Raw genomic sequence first — 27949 nt, 5'->3', positions numbered from 1 at the left:
CAAACTTGCCAATTGTGGTCAAATATTCTTGTTAGACCAGAAAGCAGGTTGTTTCTCTGCAACTTGTTGAGGGAGATTTAACCAAATACTAGTGTGAGTCTAAATTTCAACCTGTATATTATTTCAACCTCGTTTGGAGAAAATCCATGGTAAATTCAAACTAGTGCGTCAAATACTTGCTTTAAGCATTTATTCACCGCTTTGGAAAAAAAAATGCTGTATGCAAATCTTCACCTTGCACATGTCCGAAGCATTGAGTTGCCCAGAACCCTGAGGCGATTTGAAACAGGTTTAAACTAAGATGGCAAAAGGGTTATCACCTAATCAGCTAAAAGTTTAACTTGCCAATTTGTGGAAACCAAGACCTGGCTGTAGTCAGCATCTTTAGAGGGGATTAGTGCAATGGATATTTTTAGGATTCACTCCTGAGTCCTCAGCAGCACCGTCTCTGTGTAAATATAGTGACGGGGAAAAGCGTAACGCGCCACAATCTGGGCTGTTCTGACGCTGGCAGCAGGTGACAAAAACACATGAAAACCAGAAGCACGGATTTCAAAAGACATATTTAATTTCCTCCAGCTGATTCAAACGTAAAGGTTTTTGTTTGTTTGTTTGTTTCTTTCTTTCAAATTTACACAGCGCATTACTTCATTTTCTTTCATTCATATGTACAGGAACATGATTGCACATTTGAATTATATTCACATAAATGGTAAAAACTCAACTCTGCCTGAGATCTGCCCATTTAAAACAAATAAAGACCCTGAGACAATCAACAAGAACAACTGGCCTATTCAAAGTCTCTAGACTCAGCTCAACATAAACTATACAATAATTTACGATATCTGACTAGCTTGAGTTTTTTCTTTTTTTTACAATCATTAGACTAATAAAAACAGCCCTGAATGATCACAGAGCTTCAGGGCCATGGACAGGGAACTCCTGGTACAGGAATTTATTGCCCAACTCCTCTAAATTGTCCTCCATCATACGCAGAAATGATCTGCTAGTTGTGCACTCTTCTGTCCCAAAACATCCCTGGGCTTCACTCTCCGTCCTTATGTCGAACGTTACAGCACCAACACAGGAGAGACTCAGAGCGGGGAGGCGTTTGGTATTATTTAATTTCTCTAAAATCATTCTAAACTTGAAATTACTTACATAAAGCTTCCTTTTTCTGTGCATAGATACTTGCACAACTCTATGTACAACACATACAGTCGCGTTTTATAGTTTGTATAAAACTAAGAAGTCAGACGGATGTAAATGCTGTGTTTCGCTGTAACTACGTGGTCTAAAATAATATCGAAAAAAGAATACTACAAATATCTCTGTGGAATGCGGTGGTGGAAGAAAACCCCACTCCTGACTGTAGAAACCCCCTGGTGTTATGGAAGCGTAAATAAACGCAGATATTCCACAATCCATTAGGACTGATGGATTTCAAAGACTAGAAGACACTTTACATTTCTATCTTTACAGTTGTACATGTAACAACAGTTTCCAAGTGTATTCCCGTGCAAACACCAGTTTACTTTTGCGGTTTCACTGCAAACACTTGTGTGGATAAAAAAAACAACTTACTGCTAGCAGTCACTCTTGGTCAATGTAGTTGCAAGTCTACAGATTTTAATACGCATGTCTTTAAGAGAAGCTGTGGACCAGGAATGATGTGTAAAATACATCATCATGTCATTGTTCATGCTTTTGTGAGCTCTGTTTCAGGAGCAGCCCACCTCTAAGCCATCAGCATCCTTACAAGCTCTTTCTCTCTGCAAAGATGCCAATCCTTACCCCTCATGAAACATGATCCACTTTTTACACCGATGCTATGGTCCATGAGAAAGCAAATTACTGAGGTGTCAGAAGCCTAACGTGAGCCCGCTCAGAGGAGCGCACACGTGCCGGACTTCTTGTCATCATCTAGACCTCCTGCGCCCTCCTTCCTGTTGGGATCACTGAGTTCGTCGTACAGTCCGGTGTCGATCATCTCCTGCTGCCAGGGAATGGGCACTGCGCCCGTACTGAACTCCTTGAAAAATTTATCATCCTTGGCATCGAACTCAATGCCTTTGATCTCGGAGAACTCTGCGATGTCGCCTGTATCCTTGGCGTAGACGACGTTGGGTTTGGGCACCCAGGGAGGGTCCACGAGCCCTGCCTCCAGGCGAGGGAAGTTGATTGTCTTGAACCACTCGTGCTTCCTCGGATCCTCCATGTTGTTCCTGTTAAAAGGAGAAAATTACATGTGTGAATTCATGTAGATCCAGAATTACCAAAAGGCTAATCACCGATGCTGAAACTTATGCCTGACGCCCTGACTAAGGATGATTTGAAGAGGCTACTGTTGAGGTAGCAGGGGTACCTTCTGTCCATCCCTAATAACTCATGTAAACCAGAAGAACCTGCTCTTACCTCATGCCCAGGCGCTCATCTATCTTCTTCTTGAGGAACTGCTGGATGATGTCCTTAGTGGCAGCATCAAAGCACTTGTGCTCCCACTTTGGCTCCTCATTGAGAATGCGTCGTTGGACCTCCTCCTTCTCCACTTTCTCCTTTTTGCTCTCAGGGCCTTTGAAAGGTGTGTAGCCTGCCACCATCTCATAGATACTGCAGCCCAGGGCCCACCAGTCCACTGATGTCCGATATGGTGTTTTGTTCAGGAGTTCAGGGGCCATGTAGGCTCCTGTACCAGCCTGAACAGCAGACATAAAAGGTAGGAAATTTAGAAATGTTGAGGTCAACATGATAAAAGTTGAGTCGAAGTCGAGATTTCTGACATGTCTGTCAATGAAAGCGTGACATGTTTTAGAGAATGTTGTTAGAACATGGAATACATTTCTGCTTAAGAGTATGCGTTTCCAAATGTATATATTGAACTGTCCAATGAAATACCACCTTTCATTCTCCTTCCCTCCTGCCTCTCTCCACCACTTCCCCTTCTTTTTATCTTTCCCTTTCCTTGTGTGACCCTGTTGCCAGCCTTAAAGCCAGGAGCCTAATCCTAATGCTAAGCCTACTAGCTGTCAAGAGTTGTGTGTGTCTGCACCCTGAGTTGTCCTGTCTCTTATATAAGGCCTGGCCATTTCTGGATGTTGTAGCCCCCAGCAGAAATGCATGCAGACATCCAAACACAGAGCCCATTATGCCAGCTAAAGAACATGTGCCACGGACCTGCGTTGAACTATTTCTGTTTGCCACCTCGAGTCAGTCAGTGCACTTACATATCCTAACACCTTAAAGACTATTACTATCAGCCCAAATCATTCCTTTCTATTCTTTGCTCCACCCTCAGTGCAAAGCCACGCAGGTAGGCAATTGACCTGGAATCATTGCCAGTATCAATCCCCTCAAGAAAACGCACCTGCCTCTTTGCTCATACGTATATAAATGTAGACATTGATTGAGGACCTCACCATTTGTGCTATTTAAGTCTTTTGCACCGATGATTGGGATTACTGGACACCTTTGGCACCTCTAGATCTGTCCTTCACAAAGATTGAGTTGCCACACACCTGTGATTTGAAGGCCTAGTAGTTTTGTACCAGCACCATGTCACATATGATCACCCGGTCCACACAAAGGAGGAAAGCAGAGGCAACCTCTGGAATTTTTTGTCTCCTAGATGAAACTGATTGCAAACTATCATGTCTGAACATATGCAATGCAAGTTTTTCTTCAGTCTTTCAATCTAATCAGGGACAGACTTGTGTAATGCTCAGTAAGAGGATTATGGGACCAAAGCCAGGCTTGCCTGTAGGAGGTTAGCCCAGTCACTTTGGCTGACTGGAGAGCATCGCAGTGATCAATAATGAGCTTACTGGACTTTCATAGAGCTGAGAGCTTACTCTTTGCTCCTGCAAGTAAGTCCTGAACAAAACCAGTGGCAATATTGGTCTTCTTTTTTGACAATTGAGGTGAAAAATGTTGCTGACTAATATACTATCAGAATCTTCAATTGTTTATCTGTTCAATGCGTTTTTACTCAAGATTTTTAACAAATCTACCATTGCTTTCAGATATTAGTACATAATCTTATAGTATAGGCACCTACTCTGGTTCTGGTAAGCTGTACTTTTTCAGTTTTATCAGTGTGCTCTTCACTTGGGGACCCTCAATGAAGATGAGTTGATTTTCACAGCCGGATAGAACGAATAAAATCTCTCCCCTTAAGACGCTCACAAAAGCATATGTGCTAGTGTATCTCAAAATGGTTGCCTACAAATGTTCAAGCTTTGTCCTGAGTGCTAAAGGATCAAATGAGTTATATAATCGATTGAGAGGCTCTAATTGCAAAGATCTTTAAACAAACCAGTAATCCCTGTCCGGATTTACACTGAAACTCTACCAAAGGGTGACAATATGTCTACATGCTGAAATGAGCTCAACCTTTTCTTTACATTAGCCGACTACACAGGGACCACTGATCCTGGTTAATTTGGACTTTTTTGTTTCTTCAGAGCATAAGCTAACAAAAACTACTGCCTTAACATCAGTCATACCATCCCATCCCATACAAGGGATGATTCTAAATAGCTTTCTGTTGTACAGTGTATCAGATGCATTCTCAGTTCTTGAAACCACACAGCCGCAATGTTCGTCTACTCACCATCTGGGTGACAGTTTTTCCGGGAACGACCTCTATTGCCAGACCCAAATCTGAAAGTCGACACTGGCCTTGACTGTCCAGCAGAACATTCTCAGGCTTCATGTCACGGTATACAATATCCATGGCGTGGAGGTGCAGGATGCCGGTGGCGATTTGTGCAGTGTAGTGAATGATGCGTTTCATCTCTATGCCCTTGTCCACACCTTTGCCATCGTATCCTATATTGTAAATGTGGTACTTGAGGTCTCCTCCATTCATCAGGGTCATGACAAGGCACAGGTGAGTCTTGGTGTCATATGCATAGGCCAAGTTGACCAGAAACAGACTGTTGACCTTCTCCAAGATCTGCTTTTCTAAAAGGGCCATTTTTTCACCACCCTTCTTTTTCAGACGCTTTTTACACAACTTCTTGCAGGCGTACATCTGACCCGTGTTCTTGACCTGAACAGCACATACCTACAAGGAATAAAACATTATTTGGAAAACATGAGGGTTTCTTCATTATGATAGATGCTTAGAACATCTACAATTTCTAGACAGAACCAAAATGTCATCTTCTGATATCAAGCTAACCGGTGTAGCTAAAGACCAATTTATCTATGTAGAATGAATGACCAAAAGCTTTTTTGTTTCTTGAACATTTTTCACACTAATGAACAATGTAATGTTTATTATAGAAGGCTTATAAGGTTTTATGGTTATGGTCTATATGTTCTGAGTTTGTGAAACCAAGGTCAAATTCTTTGTGCAAACAAACTTAGCCAGTGACACTTATTCTGATTGTGAATGTTAAACCATTTCATTTGTATCCCATTCTGTATGATATACTAATCATCAATCATCCAATTATCTATTGGCTTGGGCACAAGGCAATTGAAAAACTGGACGTAGGAATCAACCTAACTTGACTCTTGCTAGCTGATCCTTAGCATCACTTAGCATCACTCTGGAAACTTGTTTTGCCCACATCTTAAACCAAACTTCTAATCAATATCAGTTTTTGTCTTTAGGTAGAAACATGACACAATCAATATATAGACTAGGTCATAGTAACCTCCAGTGTTTTGTTAAAAAATGGACAACATACTAATGAGGGCCATTTGAGGTAGCAGCTATAAGGGTCAGTCATGGTAATCCCTAACTCCAAATAAGTTCCCCAGGGGTCAGCTCTAAGACCTGTGTATGTGAATGTAATGCTAAGCCATTACAGGATAGTAGTGTTCATCTGATGATTTTGTGCACCTTTTATCAGTAATGGCAGATAATGCTTCTGTTTGACAAATATTTCCCTTTTTGAAATGCCTGGATGGCTCAAAACAGATAAATTTTAAATATTTGTTTTTGGGAGTCAATGGCTTCTTATTTTGGCCCTTATTTTCTGTCGGTTCATCAGATTTGATTCTGCACCAACAATATAAATTGTGATTTTATGGCTCATGCTTGTCAGTCAGCTTGAAATGAGGTTAATCCTCAAGTTCACATCAACGGCAATTTATTACGACCAAGAAATGCAAAAATGCCAGTAGGATTTTAGAACTTGAATTTGGAAATCTCATAAAATGACTAAAGTATAAAAGATACATATCTGTATTTAAAAATAAGTTTTCATGCTTACCTCACCAAAGCCCCCTTTTCCCAGAGTCCTGAATTCGTAAAAGTATTTGTCACTGATGGGCTGCTTTTCGTACTCCTTCCACTGAAGGAATTTGTCAAAGAATTGGCTGGCCTGGTATTCTGTAAAAGGCTTGCCTTTCAGAAAATCTCTTACACCCTCCTGGACCTTGGTTTTCATCACCTCTTCAAAGTTGGCATCTGTAACAGACTTGCATTTTTCCGCAGGCTCCCCGGTAAGAAAGGTCAGGAAGGATTTGGAGTCAGCTTTGCAGTACTTTGTCATAATTTCTTGCCGAGCCTTCTCTTTGGTTGCACCTTCAGCGAGGTCCCAGTCATACAGCTCATCCAGGAATTCTGCAGCAAGTTTGAACTCAGGGGTACTAGACAGAAAATCACGGAAAAGCCTTTTCCCTATAGGCTGCCTTTCACAAATGAATGTAAAGTCCTTGTCGATGGCTCCTCTGACAGCAGCACACTGCTCCGGCTTGGGCAGAGACAAGCTCCGGCGGCGCTTTTTCATCTCCTTGTCATCCCCTCCTTGTGCTTTCAGGTAGGCCGTGTTGGCCACCAGGTTATCCAAGCCCCCCATGTCACACATCTTGGCGGTTCTATGTGTTCTGTCCCCCTACGTGACTGGCTTCTTCAGTGGCTTCCCAAGGATGCCCACTTGGAGTTTGTGCGTCTATGCGAGAGTTCACTTCTCTCCCAAAGCCAGCGTGCAAATGAGCTCCTGCACACAGCACACCTGCAAACCTAAGACACACTGACACACCCAGTAATTACTCATTTAGAATTAAATACCAAGGAGGGATTTTGGCTTAAGGATATTTGTGTGGTCTATTCAAGGATGCTGTACACGGAAAGGGAATCGTAAGCGTCTCTGTCGTAAGAGGCTTTGAAGACCTCTATATCTGTCCCTGATTTTTCAAAGTCTAGCAGTGGTCCTTTGGATTCTGTTGACCATGAAGATAACAGTGAGGTGCACAGTAAGATCAAAAGAAAGAAACAACCAGAAACATTTTTTTTTGACATATGTCATGGATAAATTTAAATAAATCTAGTATGTCTATCTGCATTTACTTAAAACATGACAACTGCGAAATTGAATTGAATGTTGTGTAGTTATTACCTCATGTTATCACAAGTTATCATTTACATGTGCGCAGATGGAATGGGAAAAGATCTTGGGCATCGTTGCTTCCCTCCTGCCTGTCTCACCAGAACATGGACCTCAGTGAGCTCACTTCTAATCTGCTTGCCTTTTTTTTTTTTTTCTATCTCCCCTAACACTCTCTCACCGGCAATATTTACTCTAACTCATCAATGGCCATCTCTTGATCACCGAAAAAGGAAGAACAAAAATCTGCAACACATTTCTAATAATACTGTGTTTTTATTGTCATAACGAAGACCATATTGAGTGAGATAATCTCCAACAACATCCTGGTGTGGAAACAAGGAGATGTTACAGATGTGACTAAAACCAGATGTTTTCCTGCACTGACGGTCTGCAAACTGCAGCTCTGGAGCCACATGTGGCTACTTGGGGCCCTAATCATTTTGGACAAAGATTAAGTAGAACAGAGCAGTTTTTATTGCATGTGAAATTCAATAAAAGTAGTCTAATAGCAGCTTTTCTATGTAGTTTGGTTCAATAGCTGCAGGTACAATTTCAAGATCAGTGAAGGTGCCACATTCACCTGTTACAACAGTTATGTACAAGGATAAAGCCCATGGCAATGTCCAGCTATGATATTCTTCAGGAAGGAGACCAGTTGATCATCTCAAAAAGGAACAAGGACTGAAAAGCCACACAGTGAGGAAGAATCCATTACTACAAAGGCAATACAAAAAAATGCTAAATTATAGTTTGAAATGGACTCAAGGAAAATACTTTACTGTGTTTTGTTTGGCCTTGGCCGCTCTGGGACTAGCCGTTAGCTTCCACCTTCTAGACCATTTAATAAGTCACCAAGATGGCCATCTACTGCATATCAGCTGCTTATCACCTTTTCATAGAACCTCGTTTTAAAATCTCTGAAACAATTTTAATTGTAAACCTTAGACGCCAATTAATATTTTATTCCTGTTTCTACAGGCAATCCCAACGCTTCGTCTATTATAATGTGTGGGCCAATTCAGGTCGATAAACCTGAGATAATATTAGCTAATCCTGTCTCAAACAGTCTCAAGCTGTCAGTGTCCTGCAGAAGATCAAAGGCTTTGCTTGCTGTCCACAACCACCAATGTAAGAACTTTTGACCCCCTCGAGTGGCCTGGGAAGACTCCTCACAGATCACCCAGCTTCTAAAAACAGTCAGAGGGATCTGTTATACTTAAGGTCCTCATGAAACCACTTTACTGAAGAAAATAATACCAACATTTCCTTTTTTGTTTTTAGCTATTTCTTTGTAATTTCTCACTGGCTAAAAGAAAGCTTAAGAATATTTCGATCTAAGAGAGCCAGCGCCCAAGTCATTGAGTCAGCCATGACAGTGTGGACTTGTAAATGGATCATAGTGTCAGTGAAGCCCTTAAGCCTCCTGAGTGGATGAAAAGAGGCCATGAGTTTGATCTGTTTCTAGGTCAGGGAGGGAAGAGAACTGTAAGCTGAAAGCTCACAGATCCCTCCGTAAGTTTCACTTTTACCCCACACACGACTTCTGCTGCTCAGTTACTCTCCCACTGGATCTTGGTGCCTTCACAAGTCACTTGGTTGCAACGGATCACAGGAGAGAGTGGTTGAAAATAAAGATCTGTGCCAGATAAGTTCACAGGACTGTTTCCAGAAAGGATCCTCTTATGTTTTATTTCAGTTGTTTTTTATGCTTATCTAGTCGCCTGCTGCTTTAACCTTGGGGTAATTAACCTAGCTTGGTGGTTGGTGGAGGGTTGTTAGCAACGGTTAAGATGAGGGAACCACTCTGAGCTAGTGCCTCAGAAGATGTTATGTAGTCTTCACACCGTTTCACTCAATCCTCTTAAGCCCACCAGACAGCTCTACATGGAGAGGCAGCACACATCCCCAGCGGAGCAGGGAGCCGAATTAAAGGGATAGTTCAGGATTTTATATTCTGGAGACTGTTAAAAGATTTTAAGCAGCCAGTCTCCTATTCAATTTCTTTTCTTCTTCTGTGTATGTTCTGAGATGTCATCTTTTTAAATGTGTCCTGCACCACCCTCTGACTGGGAATGTTATTGTCCCACAGTTTACAAAAAAAAAGGCTTCAGGATCCCCAAGAGTCTCCAACAACTCCAGGAAAACCTGCTACACAGCGCTGTGCAACAGAGTCCTGTTGCCACCGGTGCAGAGCTTGCTCAGTACTGGCAGCAAGAGGGTGCAAGTGTATCTACATGCACAGTGCTTCACAATCTGCTGGAGAACAAGCCTGTTTGCAAAACGGGGAGCAAAGAAGCTTCTTACGCCTCAAGAAAAACATGGAGGACAGACTGATCATCTGCCAGTGTTTCTTCCCTTTTCTTTCAGTATAGTAAGACTAACTATTTCAGTGTAGAGGAAAACTGGAACCTGATCAAAAATATAAATAACCCTTACATGTTTGTAAACACTATATTTCTTCCAAATAAAGTGGAGGCAGGCGGGAACGCTAAGAATAGACCAGTCCATTAGCTTTGGCTGCTTGTGCCCCCTAGGGGGCTTCTTCTGAGTCCTAGACACCATTAATCCTATAAACACTCCTACTTTATGTGTCTCCTGTTCAGATAGGGAGGGAGATGATGTAAGTATTAAATACAAACAAGGCCAAAAATGTTGGCATCCTTACAGAATGATTTTCTTTTGAAGACAACTTTGGAGAAGATTGTTTGACAGGGATGGAATAGTTGATGACAGTATTGTACAATTGTAGATCTGATTCTCAAGAAGCAATTATTAACTATGACACATTTAATATGAGAACATTCCTGAAGAAAGCTAAAAGGGGCCTTCCAAAGTGTCTGTATTGGTAAGACGCGAATCACAAGTTCAGGTGGGGAGTAAGGTTCTGCAGGCCTCAAACTGGAGAGTCAAACCTTAAAAAAAAGGACATTTTGTGTATGTGTTTACTGTGTTCTATGAAAATGTCCAAAATTAGCTAAAATACTGAGTGACCTACTCCCTCTGGTATACAAACAGTTTATATGGGAGATAAAATTTGCAAAAATGCTACAGTCAGGTGAAATGATGTCAATATTATATGGGCTATTACTATTATGTTGACAAACATGGACTTAGTCCATTCAATATGTTAAGTTTAGCAATTATATCAAAATTGACCAAAATGCTAATTTTAGCTAAAGTGTTATTTGCATGATGGCTAGCATGTTTCCCTATAGTAACATACTCTATTTATTATGCCAACAACTTTATAAGCTAACTTTAGCTCAAATGCCACAGTTAGCTAAAATGATGTATATACTGTAGCATGTATCAAAATTAGTTATTTCATACACATTCATGACAGTTTAAATGCTATCATGAGCATGACGGCTCTAACTAGCATATTGACATCCAGTAACATACTTCATCTATATGCAAACAACAGTATATAGCTAAATTTAGCTAAAATTGCTATGACAGGCCACACTTACTATATTTTTTAAATTGAATGAATTGCATCTTCTGAGTTATAAATTGTAAATTTCAATGTACATTAACATTAAAATTATTCCTGCTACTGTAAAGTAAGTCTCTTATGTGACTTAGATACAATCAAACAAGTAAAGTAGAAAAATCAAGAAAAACACGATTCAGTTGAATCTAAGCAGATATTTAATCACGCATGTTAGCAATACAACTATAAGAATTGAGCTGAAATTTTAATGACGTTTAAGTCAGTCAGATTGGTTTTGTGCTCCCTCCCGCCCCCTGCTCAACTTCCCGTTTTGAGGCAATTCTCAACCTCAGACAACTTGACGTTGTCCCTGAAGGGGTCAGCAAAGGAGTTTGATGGACTCATACTCCAACCTCTGAACCAGAGGTGGCATTATGGTCGGAGATGTTGTCAATGTCTGGATCAGCTCCAGCACCAGCGATAATTTCCTCCTTAGAGCTTCCAGAGGAAGAGTCCTGTGACTGTGCAACCTCATCGGTTCCGGGGTCTTCCTGTTGCTCCTCAGTCGTCTGCCTCCTGCGGCTGAGCAGCTTCTGCAGATGTAACTTGTTGGTGAAGAAAACGGTGCGCCAGCCTATTTCCTTCGCCAGAGACGCCACTTCGTCAGAAATGCTGCAGCAGCGGCGACGCATTGCCCGCTCCCAGAACTCCTCTGACTCGCACAGCTGAAGGGAAAAACACTTCACGGTAGGATACAGCGTCGTAAAAGGAGGATATTCTACCTAAGAGATTTTGTGTTTTTCTGCAACTCACCTGCTGAAACTTGTGTGAGGTCCATGCAAGCTGAACCACATCCTCAAGCTCCAGAAAGTTTATTATCCGTAGGAGGAGGGAGTCAGACAGCCGATCAAGATAATTGTAATGGCCTTCGCACAAAGCCTTGGTGTACTCCAAGACACGATCTCCAAAAACCACTCTGACTTCTCCTGAAGGAGGAGGCCATAGTTTGTTTGTTTTTTCCAGATTATGTGCTTGATAGTATTTAGTGCTTGACACAATTAGCAAAACCTTTTTTTTTTTTTAAAGTCTATTGCAACCAGATGAAACACAATCAGACACAATGATTCTACAACAGCAAGTCTTATAGGAAATAAATCTCAAATGATCATTTTCTGCTAATCACATTTTAAATTAAATTGAATAATGTCCTCAGTGATAAAGGAGTGTTTTCATGTAGTCGTTCTCGCTTTTGGCTCTTAATCTCTCACCAGATGGCAGGAGCTCCAGTTCACCATGCAGTGTGTGATAGGCGGAGTGAAGAAGGTCTTTAAGTATTTTTGTGTTAAGATTCCGCACAGTATCGGTGATAATCGTTTTTCTGGCTACTTTTACTAAATGTTTGATATTGTTTTTTATTTCCTCATGATACAAAAATGTTGCCATACCAAAAACAAAGCAAATGTAAAGAATAGATTTGATCATAAAATATTAAAACATAAATGTAATCAAGTTTTTATACTCTCTAAATTGATGTTATTTGCAGAGGAAGCACAAATTTTAGAAATTTGAAATCACCCAGAGACAACTCTACTAACCACTGTTCCATGACTAGTTTTGCCTTTTCTCTTTTGTTTGTTTTCCAGTTATGACAAAACATTTATTTATTTCCTCTGACTCTATTTTAACAAATCTTGATATATAGTTGCCTTACTCTGTAGATCAGCGTCCTCCAAGAAGTCACTGAGAGACTCCTTCACCTCTCCAGGCTTGGTTTGTCTGTCCACCATTCTTGGGGAGATCTTCCACCATCTCCATATTATCTGGACACAGTCAGAGTAAAAGGAGCTCCAGTTCAAACGAGGGAGGAAAAAAAACACACAGACTAGTTCTTTTTATTAAATATCAGTGAAGCCCCTTTTCTTCATCTAGACATTTGTGACATATGATGGAACATAAAAACTAAAGTCATGCACAAAAAGTAAGGTCTGTCCACATTTCCACATAAAAACCTACAGAAAAGGATAAAGGTCACTGAAAGAAATCTCAGAATTCTGATTAAAAATAAAAAGTCATAATTCTGGGATTAAAGTCTTTTTTGTCATTTGTGTAACCTAACTATTTCAATTTTCAGAGAAGCTGAAGTTTATTTTTTTTTCAGTAGTTAACAATTATCACTGAAATTAACAGAAACGTATGCTTTCCGTTTATCTGTACGTTGTGAAACCTCGCATGAACAGGTTTTTCTTACATTAAATTACTGAATGCAATTCACTTTTTGAAGACTTCTAATTCATTGAGACGCACCTGCTTTTTTTTTTTGTTTACGAGCAGAAAACTGATGGAAAACTTGGAGAAAGTTTGTCTTGCAGCAGGTTTAGCTAACGTTCACTTTATGCTAGCTATTGCAATCGTTTCGACTTAAAAAAGAAAACAAAGGCTCTTCTGTGCAGTACACTGTAGTTACTTACTTCTGACTTGGTGACAAAAAAGTGATAATAATCTTTAATTGGCGGAGGACCCCGTCCACAAGTCTCAAACAATGGATCTGTTAGAAGCGACGCCATGTCGAGAGTGTTTAGGCGTTGCCCTGACAACGCCAGACTCAGTCGGGAAATATCCTGTTGAGATTAAAGGATTTTTTTTTTTTATCGTCATCATACCAGCTCACATTTTTATGTTTACAATACGAAATACGGACTCAAGTCCCAACTTAAAAAACCTGATATACAAAGAATACACACACACACACATATATCTATCTATCTATATATTTATATAAATATATATAAATCAGTATACAAAAAGTGTATATACATATCTATAGATAGATATCTATAGATAGCCTAATTATATCTAGATATATCTATATGGGTATATCTCTATATAGAGATATAGATATAGATATATAAATTAGTGTGCAAGAATTGAGATGAACCTGAAATTAGCTTCGTTAAAAGCTAATCTGTGTTATCAACTCATGCAGCGTGTTGCTCAAGCGTTTTGTATGTCATCTGCTAAAAGACTTACAAGTTAGGCAGTGTAGTTAAAAATCTTTTAATTTATTTATACATATATTTATAAATGTACACATTTACTACCTAATCTTGTAAAAACAAGAAACTTCTTTTTTTTTTAAAACATAACTGAAACCCAAATTGTCAACAGTCAGGGGGCTGGTCCAGTGATGTATGCAGTCCTGATACTTCGCCTCATCTAAACAAACCTTCTTCTCCCTGCATTTTGTTTGTCTGATCTGACGCTTTAAAAACGAAGGCAAAGAGGACAGATTCAAAAAGAGGACAGTGAACACAACCCTGATCTCTCAGATGTTTAGTCAGTCAAATGCTGAGGATGTTCTGCTTTTAAAGTACAAGCCCCAACAAAACCGTGAGATCCTGACTTCATGTGTTCTGAGGTAGCCCAAACCGGATCACAAGCCTGAGGCCTTCAATAACAGTCTCTTTCTGCTGTTTTTATTCATAGAATATAGAGAATATCTGAATTATGATCCCCAAGTTACAAGAGTATACTTACCAACTTTAACAAGGATGTATCAGCTTAGGTAAAATAACAAAGAAATCCGACTAACACTTAACCTTTACTTGGTTCTCATCTGTTTCTGCTCTAAGAGCCGTGTCTGTTGCTTTACCTGTGAGTAAAACACGACAGACTCCTGTCTGCCTCATAATCTACATAGTATAGTTGCTGTGCACTGCCAACAGGCAAGGGCCTGGGGCCTTCAGTAAGACGCCCTGCCCCAACTGGTTGCTGAACAGAAAGACTAGCTTAGCTGTTTGGAAATATTTGTGTGAAGACAAAGACAGAACCACCCATCCTGAGGGCAACGCTGTTTTAAACCTACAGTTGGCGAGCTATGAATCTCCTCTGGTAAACATCCACTACCTTAGCAGGTCAGCTAATAAGCACTTAATGACTAAATTTAACAGGTTTTTACTATATATTTCTGCTTTAGTCCCTGTAGGACCTTCATAAATATTCCTATGTCTGTAGAAACCAATATGTAGCAATTGTAGGAATTACTTTTCAGGTGAAATATGACTTAATTAGCTCATTAATTTGTGTAAATACAGCAAAACTTTTTTTTAAACTTAATTTCATATGGTGACAGTCTCACACCGGTCCATGCCTAATCGACAATCGTTAAATTTTGGCCTATTGTCTCAGATCAATGCCAAATTACATGAACCTGCTCTGAAGGTTACATATTATTTTATTTTTAAAAAAGTCCTACCTATCAGACTAAAGCCTACTTTTATATTTCAAGAATCGCAGTAACGGAAACATGGCTTAATACAGGAAACCTGGTGCGAAAAGAAGAGTTCTTAAATGAACAAGAAAATAACAAATCCCTTTTTTGAACATGAAAAAACAAAAAACAATTTTATGACTGCTTCACTCTACCAAAAATGCAGATTTGGATGGAACCCTGTTAAAATGTAAACTGTTACCTATCTATTAGTTTGAAGTGATTTTCTTCCCCTTTTCTTTGTTTTTTTGTTGTTGTCGTTTTTAAACACAAGGTTTGTGGTTACGCATCCTTGTTAGTTCAGTCCTTATTATACATTACATGTACTTGTGTGTGATTACAAATAGTGATATGCACAAAGCTTACAGTTAGAACGGAAAAAAATATTAAAAATAAAAAGCATACAATAATGGAATATAGTCCAGACAGTACATTTCCCCCATAACTGTCCCTTAGTCCTAAATATATTCCTTTGTACTCCTTCATAGTGTTGTAAACTTCTTTCATGGAGAAAAAAATAGATAAGTCTTTTCTTAAGAAATGTACTGTCACTAGTTGCGTGACGGAACAGGTGCGTTCAGTATGTGCTGCATGCTGCCCTCTGGTGGCCGAAGCCAGGAGCTGTGCTACAGGAAAGGGTTGGTGGATGAACCTCCAGAGGGGAACGGCCCCGCTGGCGCTCCGGCCTGAAATGAAAAGAATTATCCAAGATTAGGTTCCTGCGGTTTGACCCTGAAGTGCAAACTGCTTCAGCAAATCACTAAACACAACTACGAATCAAAAAACACAACAAGAAAAGTGATGTCGTCCAATCAGCGACGTCTCAGGTCTCCCATTGGGACTTACCTCTTCTGTTTAGTTAATGTCGTGTTTTCTTAAGTTGGAATTATGCTTAGCTAATGTCATTGTGTTTTTCAATCTTTAGTTGTGTTTAGCAATTTGTTGATGTGGTTTGCACTCCAAGGCCACCGTAGATTCCACAACATCAACAGAAGAAAGACCCCTGGTAGGATTGGGTAGTTATGAAGAGAACTGTGGAAAACGCGGGACAGAGCATGCTCACCATAAATGGGTTACTGGTCATGCCAGGAACAGCCATGGGCTGCCCAAAGGGCGTAATGGAGGGCTTGTTCTGACTGTAGACTGGAAAGGCGGGCCCTAAAGGGGACAGAGAGGAAGGAAAATGGCTTCACTTCACAGAAACACATAAATACTAAAATGATTTAAACCACAATACTCAATGATTCAAAACTCTAAAAGAAATGGGGAAAATAAAATAAGAGTAAAAACTTTGGGATATTCTGTTGCATTTAGGTATAAACAGAGCCTTGTTGACAAATGTTGGTATTTTTGTTTATTATATTATTGGTCAAAAACAATATCTCAAAAAGCTGTGCACCCTAAATGCAAACCTTTAGTAACTGTGCAGCAGCTGCCAAGAGATAAACAACAAATCACCGTCCATCCAGACTTTCATTTATGATCAAGTAGATACAAGATACAAGGCAGGTACTATACAGGTACAGTACTGTGTGAGGTCAGAGGGGACAGGGCACTAACCATTAGACTGAGGGTGGTAGGCCCCAGGCTGGGAGTAAGGAATGGGGGCCTGGCCAGGGAATTGCTGCTGGAAGTTTCCGCTGAAACTGGTCGGAAGGCAGTAGGAAGACGCATTCCCAAAGCCGGCAGGCATGCTCATAGAGCCAGTACCAAACGAGGCTACGAAACACACACATCATGTGTGCACAGCGACGGTACACACATACCCACAACACGCACACACACAGATACATTAGATACTTAGCATATGCTACTTGTCAATGTAACCGAGTTACATTAAAATTCCACTAGTATCTAATCAGAAACACAGAATAACGAAGGTTTTCATGTTTTCTAAATGTTCTCACCTGCGGCTGGACCTCTACCGTTGGCCTGGAAGGGGTTGGAGGCCATGTCGGGGGCTATCGCTGCGGCAACGAAGGGATTTGTGGATGGCACCGCTAAGACGAAACAGTCATAAAAATCAGCCTGTATGTTATAAATCACTGAACGGCTTAGCACCACAATACATTAAAGATCCTCTGTTGCTGTTGTGTCAACCTTCCAGACCTTTCAGGTCTTCTGGTTATGGGTCAACAGAACCAGAACCAAACATGGAGAAGCAGCATTCATTATAGGAGCTATAATTAACCTGGAGCAAATTTCCATAAAACTGTAAAACTACTTAACAGTCGTAGGCAATGAATAAATAATATTAACCTGCCAAAACATGGATCCTTTAAATCAATTCTAAACCCACCTGTTTAGAGCTGCCATTCAGTAAAGAGGCAGTATTGTGTATTTTCCAGCCACATAGTACAATTCAGAGCATAATAAAGTTCCCTTCAGTTGGTACAAAAATGCTGCATATATGAAATATGGTTTTAAAATTTTACTTTGTAATTTAACACCTTGAAATCTTTAAAAACTCCTGTTCTTTCTGAAACTCTGCCTTCAAGAAGTCACAACAACAAAATTCCTCTATTAACCCTTTAGCATCGTCTTTACCAGCGTTTCACTGAGAAGTAGCTCCTATAATGAGCTCATCAGATGTGCAGCTCCACCAGGTGTTTGCTAATTGCTGCTGGCTAGTCTGAAGGAGCTGAGTGAGGGAGTTGTGGGTGAGGGCTGCTCTGTGAGGTGGAAGCTCAGAAGCTTGGAAACTGCAGCTCTGAGGACTGAGGAGGAGTTTTGTCCTCAATGGCGGAGCGAGGTCCACCCCAGCGTTATACACAGCTGAACAGTTGCCATGGGAGATTAAAGAATTTCTCAAACATGCATTAAAGAATCAAAGAAACACTCCAGGTATGTTCTTGATGAGGGAATAACATGACAACATGATGCAAAGCTCAAAAAAAGTTGATTTTAAATAATACTGCCCCTGTAATAATAAGTGTAACATTCATCAATATATCTTTATGTGTATTTGATGATTATTATTCTTGATTTTAGTGATGGCATTTGGCAAAATGTAATGTTTGTTGCTAGTTTCATAATTGTATTATGTTTTTATGGTGTCAATTTGAATTGCCTTGAAATGCCAATTGAAAAAAAAAAATATATATATATATATATATAAATAAAATTCAACTTTGTAATCAAGACTGAAACATTAATGGGTCACCTCCAAAGCCGGGCTGCATGTTGGCCATCACAGGTTGGTTCTGAGCTGGCGAGGAACCAAGGACAGGTCCAAACATGGCCCTGTAAAAACAAGACACAACATGATACATTTTAAATGTCTGTTTAACAGTCATAGGCAATAAATAAATAATAATGACCTGGCAGAGAAGGAGTTAAAGCATGATTGTTACATCACTAGGCCTGTTGCAATTCTAAACTTATCTGGATGATAAATTGTCACAGAAATTATTGCGATAAACAATAATATTGTCGTTTTGAGAGCATTTTCAAGTAATATTATAACAATAGAATAAAGATGCAAGTGCATACTCTCAAAGATAAATACACTTTAATTTATGACATTTAGCAATAGAACTAGAAGATTTTTTAAAATATCCCAAATTACAGAAACAAAAAATAAAATGGAGATAAAAACCAAACATAACCAAAACAATAAAGATAATGCATTAAGATGTCTCTGTAAACATAATTGTCCTTCAAAAAATATTAACCATTAGACTCACATTGGTTAAAACAAGAAAAGACACCATTCAGTACTGTGATCATGAAGCTCATTTAAATTCATCATACTGTATTGTTTAATACAACGGGCTTACACATCACAACTGTAAACTTTAAGATTTTAGTTCATTAGATTCTGACACAGGGATTTAAAAAACCTTTACAAATAAAACATTGAAAGGTAAGACAAAGATATATTTTTATGAAGGACTCAGAGAACATTAATAAAGAAAGTTTATGGACATATTAAAGACTTTGAACATGTCAGCGGTCGGATGTGAACGATGGTGCTCTGGTCTGATGAGAAAATTCAAGTTTATAGTCTAGTATGTGGTGAAAACGCAACACTGCAAACAAACCATCCCCATGGTGAAACACAGTGGTGGCAGCTTCATGCTGCGGGGAAATATTTCTTCAGGAACAGCTGGGAAGTTGGTTGTTGGACGGAGGAAAAACAGGTTGAGCTACAAGCTGAATGTGAAAATAATTCTGAACTCTGTCAGATTTAGGTTAAAAGTCATATTTTAATTTCATCAACATGCGTCTTCCCACTGGAGGTAACATTTAGGAGGAGTCAACCCAGAGTCCCAGCTTGAATCTCAGAGAATTTGTAGAAGGCGCTAAAGATTAATGCGATGGCAAGGAGTCCTTCTAACGTCGTATGAAAATATGCAAAACGTTACTCAGCTTAAGTTTATCACGATAAGCGATTGATCAGTTAATTACATGATAAATGAAACAGAGATAGATCATTTTCATTCTTATGCTTAATATGTTTTGAAGGGCAATTTTCTTTACAGAGACTTCCAAAACCGTTTTATTTATTGCTATTGGTTGTGTTTTATTTGGATATTCAAAATATTTTCCAGTTCCAGAGGGAAATGTTCTTAACAAAATTTAAAGTTTATTGGTCTTTGAGAGAGCAAACTTGTATTATTATGCTGTTATCATCTTACTTGAAAATGCTCTCGAAACAACATTATATTTTAACGCAATACTTACTGGGACAATTTATCGTTCAATGAAATTTGTTATTGTGACAAGCCAAATTGCTGTAAAGCCAATAAATGTTTTCTTTTCATAGATTGAGAAGAGTATAAATATTTTTTCATCATGCCATTTTTTAAAAATATTTGATATAAATGACATTTTAAGTTGTTTTGAGAAGTCTTGTCTCACTTCCTAGTCAGAAACAAACTTCTTCTTATCTGGACAGCCAGAGCAACAGTAACATAGTATAGATTAAATCATAATTCATGTTTCAGAATGGCCTAGTGAAAGTCCAACATAAATCCACTGAAGAATCAGTGGCAGAACATCAACAGTGATGTTCACACTCTCCATCCAACCTGACTGAGCTCGGGCCTTTCTGCAGACTCTGGGTGTGGACAGCTGCTAGCCACTTCCTGTGTGTGTATGTGTCGGCCTCTCACCCCTGCATGTTGCTGCCTGCGGTGACAGAGGAGCTCAGCTCACTGTCCAGTTCGGCCAGCGCAGCGTAGCGGTCCTCTGTGCACCTCGCTGCCTGGGAATGAGCTGAAACGGCACTGGATCTGGAGGGAATTGGCACACCTCCACCTTTCAAGGAATATTAGCACTGTGTCACAAAGCATCACAAAAATGTGCAAGAAAAGTCCCCCAAAAATTTAACTGTTACTGTAAAAATTAGGGTGCACCGATTGCAGTTTTCTAGCTGATCACCAATTTTAATTTTCTCTGAAAAGACAACTGAATATTGATATGGTTCATATCAATAATCAGTTGATTATTGATAATCAACTTACACTATGTTGATGTAAAAAGATAGCTTTTTTTCTTATACTTTAAGTTGCACAGGTTGCAGTTTTATGGCCGATCAGGGATCTTCAGAAAACCTGACCTGCCAATTATGATTTTTTTAGTCTGAAGAGTCGCTAAATATTTTAGCAAAGTTTCTAACTTGGCAACAGTGTAGGGCTGCTGTAAACAAATATTTTAGTAATCGAGTAATCTATCGACTATTCTTACGAATAATCAAGTAATCAGATAAAAAAAAATTATAAAATAAAATATTGATAAATTTGGCGTAACACCGATGTTACTATCGGATATCAATATCAGTCCAATTATTCATTTTTGAGCTTCCCTAACAATAACTTTTTTGTAGTTTAGAAAACTAACCTGTAACAATAATAGCTCACTTTCTAAGTTAACCTGAAGAAAAGTTATACAAAGATCTGAAATCATAATCAATTTAATAATAAAGAGGCAGGCTCACAAATACGGTTATAAAATATGTCTGTTCTCCAGCTCTTAATTTATGTATTCATCTTCAGTCAGTTTAATAGATGAATTCTCACCTTACCCCATACCTGCCAAGCTTTTTGTTTGAGAATACGGGAAATGTCCCTGGAGTGGGGGGGCTTGGGGTGAGGGGCAGGCGAGCAAACCAACGTAAGATGGGGGTGGAGAGGAGGAAATAGACCAGGAGACAGACAAACGAAGGTCTGAGGGGGAAAGACGACTGGTAGACCAGGGGACGAACGTAAGAACAGGGGTGTGGGGGGCAATATAGGATATTTACGGCACCTTCGTTCGTCACAATAAGAAACTCATCTACCAGCCATGTACCGCCACGATGATTTCCGCCACCAGTTTGATGATATGAAATTTATTGTGCGGTTTGTCCATAAAGCTACACTTACACTGTAACCATCAACTACTCAGCCGTCCGCCGTGTTCTGTCTATCCGCTCACCTGCATAAATACTCCTGCAGCCTCTTCCCGCCGTTCGCTCTGAACCAGCAGCTCCCGGAGGAGAAAGGCTGCCGTACTCCAGGCATCACGCCAGTCATTGTAAGGATGCTTATTGGTTCCCCAAAACGATGAAAACCTGGGCATTATCATTAATCAATAAAATCCCCACGGGCCGAACTTGAAAATTGGAGGTTATGCCGCTAACACTTAGCTTTTGTCAACAACTCAGAGGCGGAAGTCAGAGCTACGTGTAACGCAAATAATGTTCCGGCTGCAACACGGTGCGTTAAAAAATAAAACATAAATTAACGGAGCTTCGAGGCAGGTAAATTTTTCTCAAGGAATTTTAATAATCGAGGTACTCGAATCACTCGAGGAATTGTTTCAGCCCTGCGACAGTGGGTTGACTGTTGTTAACTGAACATGTTAATCTGGTGATCAGATCTGGTGATCTGAACGTAATCTGGTATCAGATTGCTGTCTCTCATGACAGAGCAAACAGGGAAAGTGGGTGATTTTCAGACCTTTGCCGATGTGGATAACATCGGCTTCACGTGGAAGTATCAGTCGATCATCCAAAATTGAGGAAATTGGGGCCAGTTTGTTAGCTCCTAATAAAAATGTACAAAAAAGATGTAAGTAGGTTTTTCTCCTTTCTTACTGACTAGGTCTGATACATTGATTTTAGTTTAAAGATCTAAAGTTGGGGGGAGCTTTCACTGAACATTGCTAAAGAGTGAGTGCATTTGGAAGACATAAACATAAAACAAAGCATGAAGAAACAAAGCAGAATGGTGAAGGGAGAAAGGTGATGGGGAAGGTGATACCTGATGAGGGAGGTGATGTGCTCAGATGGGATGAAATTGCAGTGTTTCCAAATGCTTCAAAGTTGGCAAAGTTGGTGTTTGAATTACCCTGAGGTGCTGCAGTCATGGGAGAAACCATAAGGTGGAAAAAAGGGTGTGGAAATAATAATAATAATAATAATAATAAAAATGACACGGAAGGAAATTGTATGGAGTAATGGATGAACAAAGGAGTGTGTCGGGTGCAGACTTACCCGACTGGCTTGGAAAATGTGCAAAATTGGCAAAGTTGGTGGAGGGGGGGCCAGCTTGAGTAGGAGGAGCGGCGAAAATATCTCCGCCCAGATCCGAGAGCAAGTCAAATTTCTTCTCCTGGGCGGTGCCGTGGGCCTGCGGGCGGCTGAGCCCTGGGGACTGGAACACACACACACAGGACAACTGACTACCAGAACCCACAAGGGACGGGACGTTACCAGGCCGACGTTACCAGGCCGACTCAGCCGCAGTCGCTGGGCCTACCTGGCGTAGTGGCGTTTTGTTGAGCTGCAGGGTTTTCAGGGGCTGAACCTCCGGGGTGCTGCCGGTGCTGCTCGCCGACGAGCCCGACACCGAGCCCTGAACGCTCGCTACTGCCTTCGCCTGGTCTGGAGGAACATACCTGCAAAACACACACAAACACACCCACACACGGCTTTACTCCCCGGATTTTTCACTTTCACTGCATTTCCTCCTTAAAACCTTTTACTTCCTGCCATTTCTCATACAACAATATTTCTTTAAAAGGTTTTCCACAAACTACATGGTAAGAAAAAAAGGAAAAAAAGCAGACACGTGGAGAAAGTAGAGCCTTTATGCTGACAGACTGAAACATATGGTTAAAGATTTCTGGCAGAGGGAAGTAACAATTAGACGGCAACACTTTCTTCACACCAGAGCTGACACTGATGAAGCAAGAAGTGCTGAGTCATCCTGGGCTAGACCTTCATGGCACGGCATAATTGTAAAGTGGACTTAAAATAATACATAGTATCCAAACATTTTTCTTTCCAGAAAATAAAAGCTGAAAAGTTTGGTGTCCATTTCTATTTAACACCCTGAGTCAACACTATGCAGAATAAAATATTCTATTAATGCACAGCAGTTTCATTCATTTGTGAAAACAGATAACAGTAAATGCCGACCTCTAGCTAATGACTTGGATGACTTGGTTTTTTTTTTTTTTCATTTAGACCATAATTATATAATTTTTTGGGTTAACAAATATGGTTAAAATGAAAAAAAAAATAGAACTCAGAAAATAATAAAATTTGATAGATTTTATAGGGCCCTATATTTGTTCTTAGTGACGATAATAAATACAAAAAACTCACATAAAGATAATAGGAAAAAACAACATTTAGGATAATCTTGCTTCTTTTCTACTTCTATATTCTAATACAAATTGTGTTTATATTTGAGCAGGTAAAGTAAAACGTATCTCTATTTTAAAATCGAATTGAAAGTTTTATATCAACATTTTCTGGCCCTCAATGAGTGGTGGGCATATAGTTTATAATTTTTTTTATTGAAAGTAACTTATGCTAAGAAAATTGATTTATCGTTATCTTGATGAATTTCCATTAATGTTGTAAAAAAAATGATATTGGAAATTTTATATTTATGATTTTCTCCACTATTGGTAAATTTGAAAATATGATTACATGTAGTTAGTGTGTCTAGTTTAGTGATATAAATCAAACTTCTTTAACTGGTGTCTTGAATTATTTAAAATGGGAACGTTTTTCAAGAATGACTATGATTGCTAAAAATCCTAAAAAAGAAAGAGACGTTTTGTATCATCATTTTTATCATTATCACTACAATATCACAACATACTGTGGTAAAATTCAAAGTCCAAAGCACCCACCAGTTTTGAACCACATGGCAAAAACTTTGGACCCTGATTTATGACATGCATTGAATTTGTGTTTGTGATGTGACAAAACAGGAGGGCCTACCATCTTTTCTTCTCATACTTTTCCTGAAGAAACTCCTTTACTTTCTGTGGTTCTCGGAAATCTGGAACAACTGATGTCCTGTCGTCGTAAAGGCCCAGCCAGATGTGTTTACAGACCTACAGGGAGAGGGGGGCACAGAGAGAAGGGTTGGGGGATTGAGGTGGGGGTGGAAGGAATGACAGAGGTGAGAGAAAGTGAAGTTAGTGGAGGGGGCAGGAGGAGGGAGAGAAAAGGAATTTTAAGGAAAAAAGAAGGGAGAGAGGAATCTTAGGAAGTGAAGTTAGGACATCAGAAAACGCTTAGGAGGGAAGACATGCAGGGCACCTCGTTGCCGTGTTTCTGTAGGAACTCTATTTCCTGTTGTGTGAACGTGGTCATAGAGATGGACTTCACTCTGTGGGGGGGGTTCAGTCCTCGCCTGCGGGGAGGAGAAAGGGGAGCTTTACGTTAGCTGAAGAACAGCAGGAGCAACTTTCATACATGAAACACACACACACACACACTCCACCTGCATTCAGTGCAGCCTCAGCATGTCAGGTTGAAATCCCAACGATTGCAATGCCAAGAAGGCAGTTTCTAAAAATAACCTGACCTCTGTGTTAAGAGGTGCAGGTGTGCTGCTGAACAGAACGCCACGATTCACAAAAGAATCTTTCAGCCTAGAGATTTGATTCAGAAACTGGTTTTAATTCAGAAACCAATTTTTGCCAAGCAAATAGAGAATTTATTTAAAACTATTCTATAAGCTTCCATGCTTTACCAAATTCCATCAGTCAATAGTTAAGCAAAAATAGGTTTATGCATAAAGTTTTTTAAATTAAATTACTAGTAATAGGTTAGCTAAGCTGCCTGGCATCTTCTTGATTTAAAAAAATGTATCAAAAAATTCTTCATAGTGTAATTTTACAAAAAAAAACTAAACAAACAAAAATGGACTTTTAAAAAAAATTGTATTTTGCAATTTGAATCGATTCACTATAAAACAGATTTTTTTTTCCCCCGGACAGTTCCACTATGAAGCACAAATGCAGCATTTCGTTTTGATCTCATGGAGCAAACAGAGCAAACATGTCAGATCAGCTGACATACGAACCTCATCAGGTCTGCCATTATCACCAGGACGTGTTGTCAACATTCGGACGACTCTGTGGTGGGCAAAGGCTTTAAATCTATCTGAATTATATCTTTCCTCTTCTCATCCTAAATAATCTGGCTGGTGTTTACACTTTCAAAACAACAACAGGGAGGTCGCATATAATGTCACAACATCAAGTCGTTGGCCCGTGAAGCCAGCTTGCTATTATACAAGTTAGCTAATGAGGGGCTGTGACAACTGCAGAGGTGTAAGAGAGGTGGGCTGACTTCAACCCTCCTCTTTCATAGAAACACAGAAATGGCAAAAAAGGTGGCATAAATTGTTTTGTGAAAGGAGCTTCGCTCACATCAGAAGGTGTTCGTATGTTGTAGAGTTAAAGGGCCAGTGTTAAGTATTTTTCAGCCATATGGTGCCATTTTATAGCATAATCAAGTAACTATGTCACCTTCAGCTGTTATAAAAAAGCTTTTTATATATCAAAATAAATTTGACTTTGTAATTTTGTGCCTTGAAATTTGGCTTCTGTCTCTTTAAAAACTCCTGCTCTTTCTGAAATTCTGCCATCAGGAAGTCAACACAGCATCACTCCTCTATTAACCCGTTTTTGCCAGTTATGGGTTTTTTTTATTTGGTATGAAAGAATACATTTGGTACTACGATAGATTTTACAAAATTCTTCCCGCGTCATTCACTCACCCGTTTAATCTACCTACTTTAAAAATTAATAGCACATACAAAACGTTAATGTCTTCATACTTTTTTGTCATTTCTTGTTGGGTTTTTTTTGTTAAAGCAAAGAATGTAGATGTTTTGTAATTATCCTCGACATTTCAACCGTAAAATCCAGGAATTTGTACAGTAACTTATGTCTGTATTTTAACGGGATTGGAAAAGAATGACGTAGCATTAAATTAATCAAAACCAGATGAGCAAAAACATAGGTTAAAAATGTTTTTAACCCTTTTAAAACAGGTTAAAAACATTTAACTTGTTTTAAAGTTCTCTGCAGCTCTGAGGAGAAGCTTCGTCCTTGAAAGCGGAGCTAGGTCCAACCAGGCGTTTTGCACAGTTCAATGGTTGCCACAGAGATGAAACGTTCTCTCAAATATGCATGAAAGAATCAAAGCAAAACTTTGGCTATGTTTTTGATGAGGGAATAACATTATGTCATGATGTAAAGCTCAAAAAAAGTCAATTTTACATCATCCTGCCCTTGACAAGACATTGGGCAGACATGTATGTATGTAGAGAAAATTGAAATCTAACACAATTTAATTAAATGTTGTTATAACTCATTAACTGGGCATCTTCAGAGAAACGTGGATGATGATGCTGTGGGCGGGAAGGATCTCTGGTAGCAGTCATTGTGGCAATAAATATGAAGAAGCCTCTGACTGAAGACACTGACTGACATGACATGTCATATCTGGGCAGTAGAGAATATATTTCCAGGATGACATCATGAGCCGTTAGCAAGAACTACCAATCCACCTCATTTGCTTTTGCTGCTCCTATTTAAATCTGTCTGGCTCTCCAGTTGGAAAGGCGAGTAGAGAGAGGATAGAGTCGGAGGTTTGTTTCTTCTCCACTATGATCGATGGAAGAGATGGTTTGAACTTCCTCCTTCTCTCTGCCTCCATTCCAGCTCCTCTGGGATTTGGGGGGTCATAGTTCAAGCATTATTTGAGCTCTTGAGATCTTAATCAGCTGTTTAAAGAAAGAAACAGCTGATTACAGCTGGTTGTTACTATCCACAATTGTCCTGAAGTTAAACAAAAATAAATTAATTAAAGTAAAACCCAAATTCCAGCTGAACAGCATTAATAAGCTATCAGCCGAACACCTGGAGGTTTTCGGGAGTTCACAACAACGTTATGGATGTTAACCTTGAGCACCGAGGCAGTGTGAGTCAGACATCAAACAGTGAGCCTACACACAAGTCAGGGCATCTCGTCATGCTGAAGGGTGGCTGTAAAACAAGCCAATCTGCCTCTTGGAGGACCATAAAGCCCAGCCCAACGGCCCTCCGGCTGAACCGGAGGGAGCGGCGGCATTACCTGTCCAGTCTTTCCCACTAGCTAATGAGCTAACGGTATCGGACCTCCCGGGAGCTTCGTGTCGACAGCTGCTCCTCGTCGCTCCACGGCGGTTGCTATAAACAACAAATAGAGCGCGAAAGCCAAAAGGAGACACTCACAGGATCCCAGAGCAGGTGGTGCAGACGAAGGAGCCCACTGTCATGTTGACGTAAGTCGGGCCGCGCTGGTCACAGTCGAAGCATTTCCTATTCGCAGGCAGGCTAGTCATTTCCCGAAGCATCTTTAGGTGAGTCTCCTCCTGCTTCCGCTTCGCACTCGTCGCCATGGCGAGAAAATAGGGCGGCTGGTATCACCGAGAGAAGTTTGGTCAAATGGCCCGGCGGCGGAGTGCGTTTCTTCGGGGGCAGACTCGCCGCGTCTGACGGCAGGGAACGGGGAGACACCTTGCCGAGGTCCAGCGGGGAGATTGGGCGACTGACAAACTTCTTCTTCTGTAACTGAAACGTCGACAAAGCCCAACCCCTCCCCCAGAGGCTGCGCCATCTGTC

General features: G+C 40.0%; 3 protein-coding genes across 5 annotated transcripts; all 3 read right to left on the bottom strand.

Annotated features, from left to right (window-relative positions):
* Positions 1-544: 544 nt before the first annotated feature.
* On the bottom strand, positions 545-7003 carry grk7 (G protein-coupled receptor kinase 7). The gene is made up of 4 exons (XM_005802365.2): positions 6225-7003; positions 4610-5065; positions 2416-2696; positions 545-2225 (listed from the first exon to the last, which is right to left on the bottom strand). Exons 1-4 carry the CDS (start codon positions 6819-6821, stop codon positions 1886-1888), a joined length of 1674 nt encoding a protein of 557 aa, XP_005802422.1. The 5' UTR covers positions 6822-7003; the 3' UTR covers positions 545-1885.
* A 3972-nt stretch (positions 7004-10975) lies between these two features.
* On the bottom strand, positions 10976-13480 carry LOC102231847 (F-box only protein 36-like). Its single transcript, XM_005802407.3, has 4 exons — positions 13245-13480; positions 12488-12596; positions 11590-11762; positions 10976-11501 (listed from the first exon to the last, which is right to left on the bottom strand). Exons 1-4 carry the CDS (start codon positions 13338-13340, stop codon positions 11178-11180), a joined length of 702 nt encoding a protein of 233 aa, XP_005802464.1. The 5' UTR covers positions 13341-13480; the 3' UTR covers positions 10976-11177.
* Positions 13481-13814: 334 nt separating this feature from the next.
* On the bottom strand, positions 13815-27917 carry LOC102220333 (arf-GAP domain and FG repeat-containing protein 1-like). Of its 3 annotated transcripts, none has more exons than XM_005802364.3 (12): positions 27560-27916; positions 24591-24684; positions 24267-24382; positions 22789-22927; positions 22524-22683; positions 22291-22386; positions 20161-20305; positions 18207-18286; positions 16951-17043; positions 16604-16762; positions 16107-16201; positions 13815-15729 (listed from the first exon to the last, which is right to left on the bottom strand). In XM_005802364.3, the coding sequence occupies exons 1-12, from the start codon at positions 27724-27726 to the stop codon at positions 15670-15672; spliced, it is 1404 nt and encodes a 467-aa protein (XP_005802421.1). In that variant the 5' UTR covers positions 27727-27916; the 3' UTR covers positions 13815-15669. The 3 variants fall into 3 exon arrangements, with proteins under 3 accessions (XP_005802421.1, XP_023191623.1, XP_023191622.1); XM_023335855.1 differs by lacking the exon at positions 27560-27916 and adding an exon at positions 27420-27546; XM_023335854.1 differs by lacking the exon at positions 22291-22386 and having other exon boundaries at positions 27560-27917.
* Between the last annotated feature and the right edge of the window lie 32 nt (positions 27918-27949).

The sequence above is a fragment of the Xiphophorus maculatus genome, chromosome 6 (genome assembly GCF_002775205.1).
Source record: "Xiphophorus maculatus strain JP 163 A chromosome 6, X_maculatus-5.0-male, whole genome shotgun sequence".
Taxonomy (NCBI): Eukaryota; Metazoa; Chordata; class Actinopteri; order Cyprinodontiformes; family Poeciliidae; genus Xiphophorus; species Xiphophorus maculatus.
The sequence above is the reverse complement of the archived record's forward strand: the minus strand, read 5'-3'. Positions and strand labels throughout refer to the sequence as shown.

Coding starts and splice junctions, on each gene's coding strand:
- grk7 (XM_005802365.2), bottom strand. CDS start 6,821: ATGTGTGACATGGGGGGCTTGGATAACCTGGTGGCCAACACGGCCTAC. Junction 5,066..6,224: donor GAAAAGGGGGCTTTGGTGAG/GTAAGCATGAAA, acceptor TATTCCTTGTAG/GTATGTGCTGTTCAGGTCAA. Junction 2,697..4,609: donor GAAAAACTGTCACCCAGATG/GTGAGTAGACGA, acceptor TCTGCTGTTCAG/GCTGGTACAGGAGCCTACAT.
- LOC102231847 (XM_005802407.3), bottom strand. CDS start 13,340: ATGGCGTCGCTTCTAACAGATCCATTGTTTGAGACTTGTGGACGGGGT. Junction 11,763..12,487: donor GGAGGACGCTGATCTACAGA/GTAAGGCAACTA, acceptor CTCCTCCTTCAG/GAGAAGTCAGAGTGGTTTTT. Junction 11,502..11,589: donor CCTCACACAAGTTTCAGCAG/GTGAGTTGCAGA, acceptor TTTTCCCTTCAG/CTGTGCGAGTCAGAGGAGTT.
- LOC102220333 (XM_005802364.3), bottom strand. CDS start 27,726: ATGGCGACGAGTGCGAAGCGGAAGCAGGAGGAGACTCACCTAAAGATG. Junction 20,306..22,290: donor CACATCACCTCCCTCATCAG/GTATCACCTTCC, acceptor ATTCCTTGAAAG/GTGGAGGTGTGCCAATTCCC. Junction 15,730..16,106: donor TGACCAGTAACCCATTTATG/GTGAGCATGCTC, acceptor TTTTCATTTCAG/GCCGGAGCGCCAGCGGGGCC.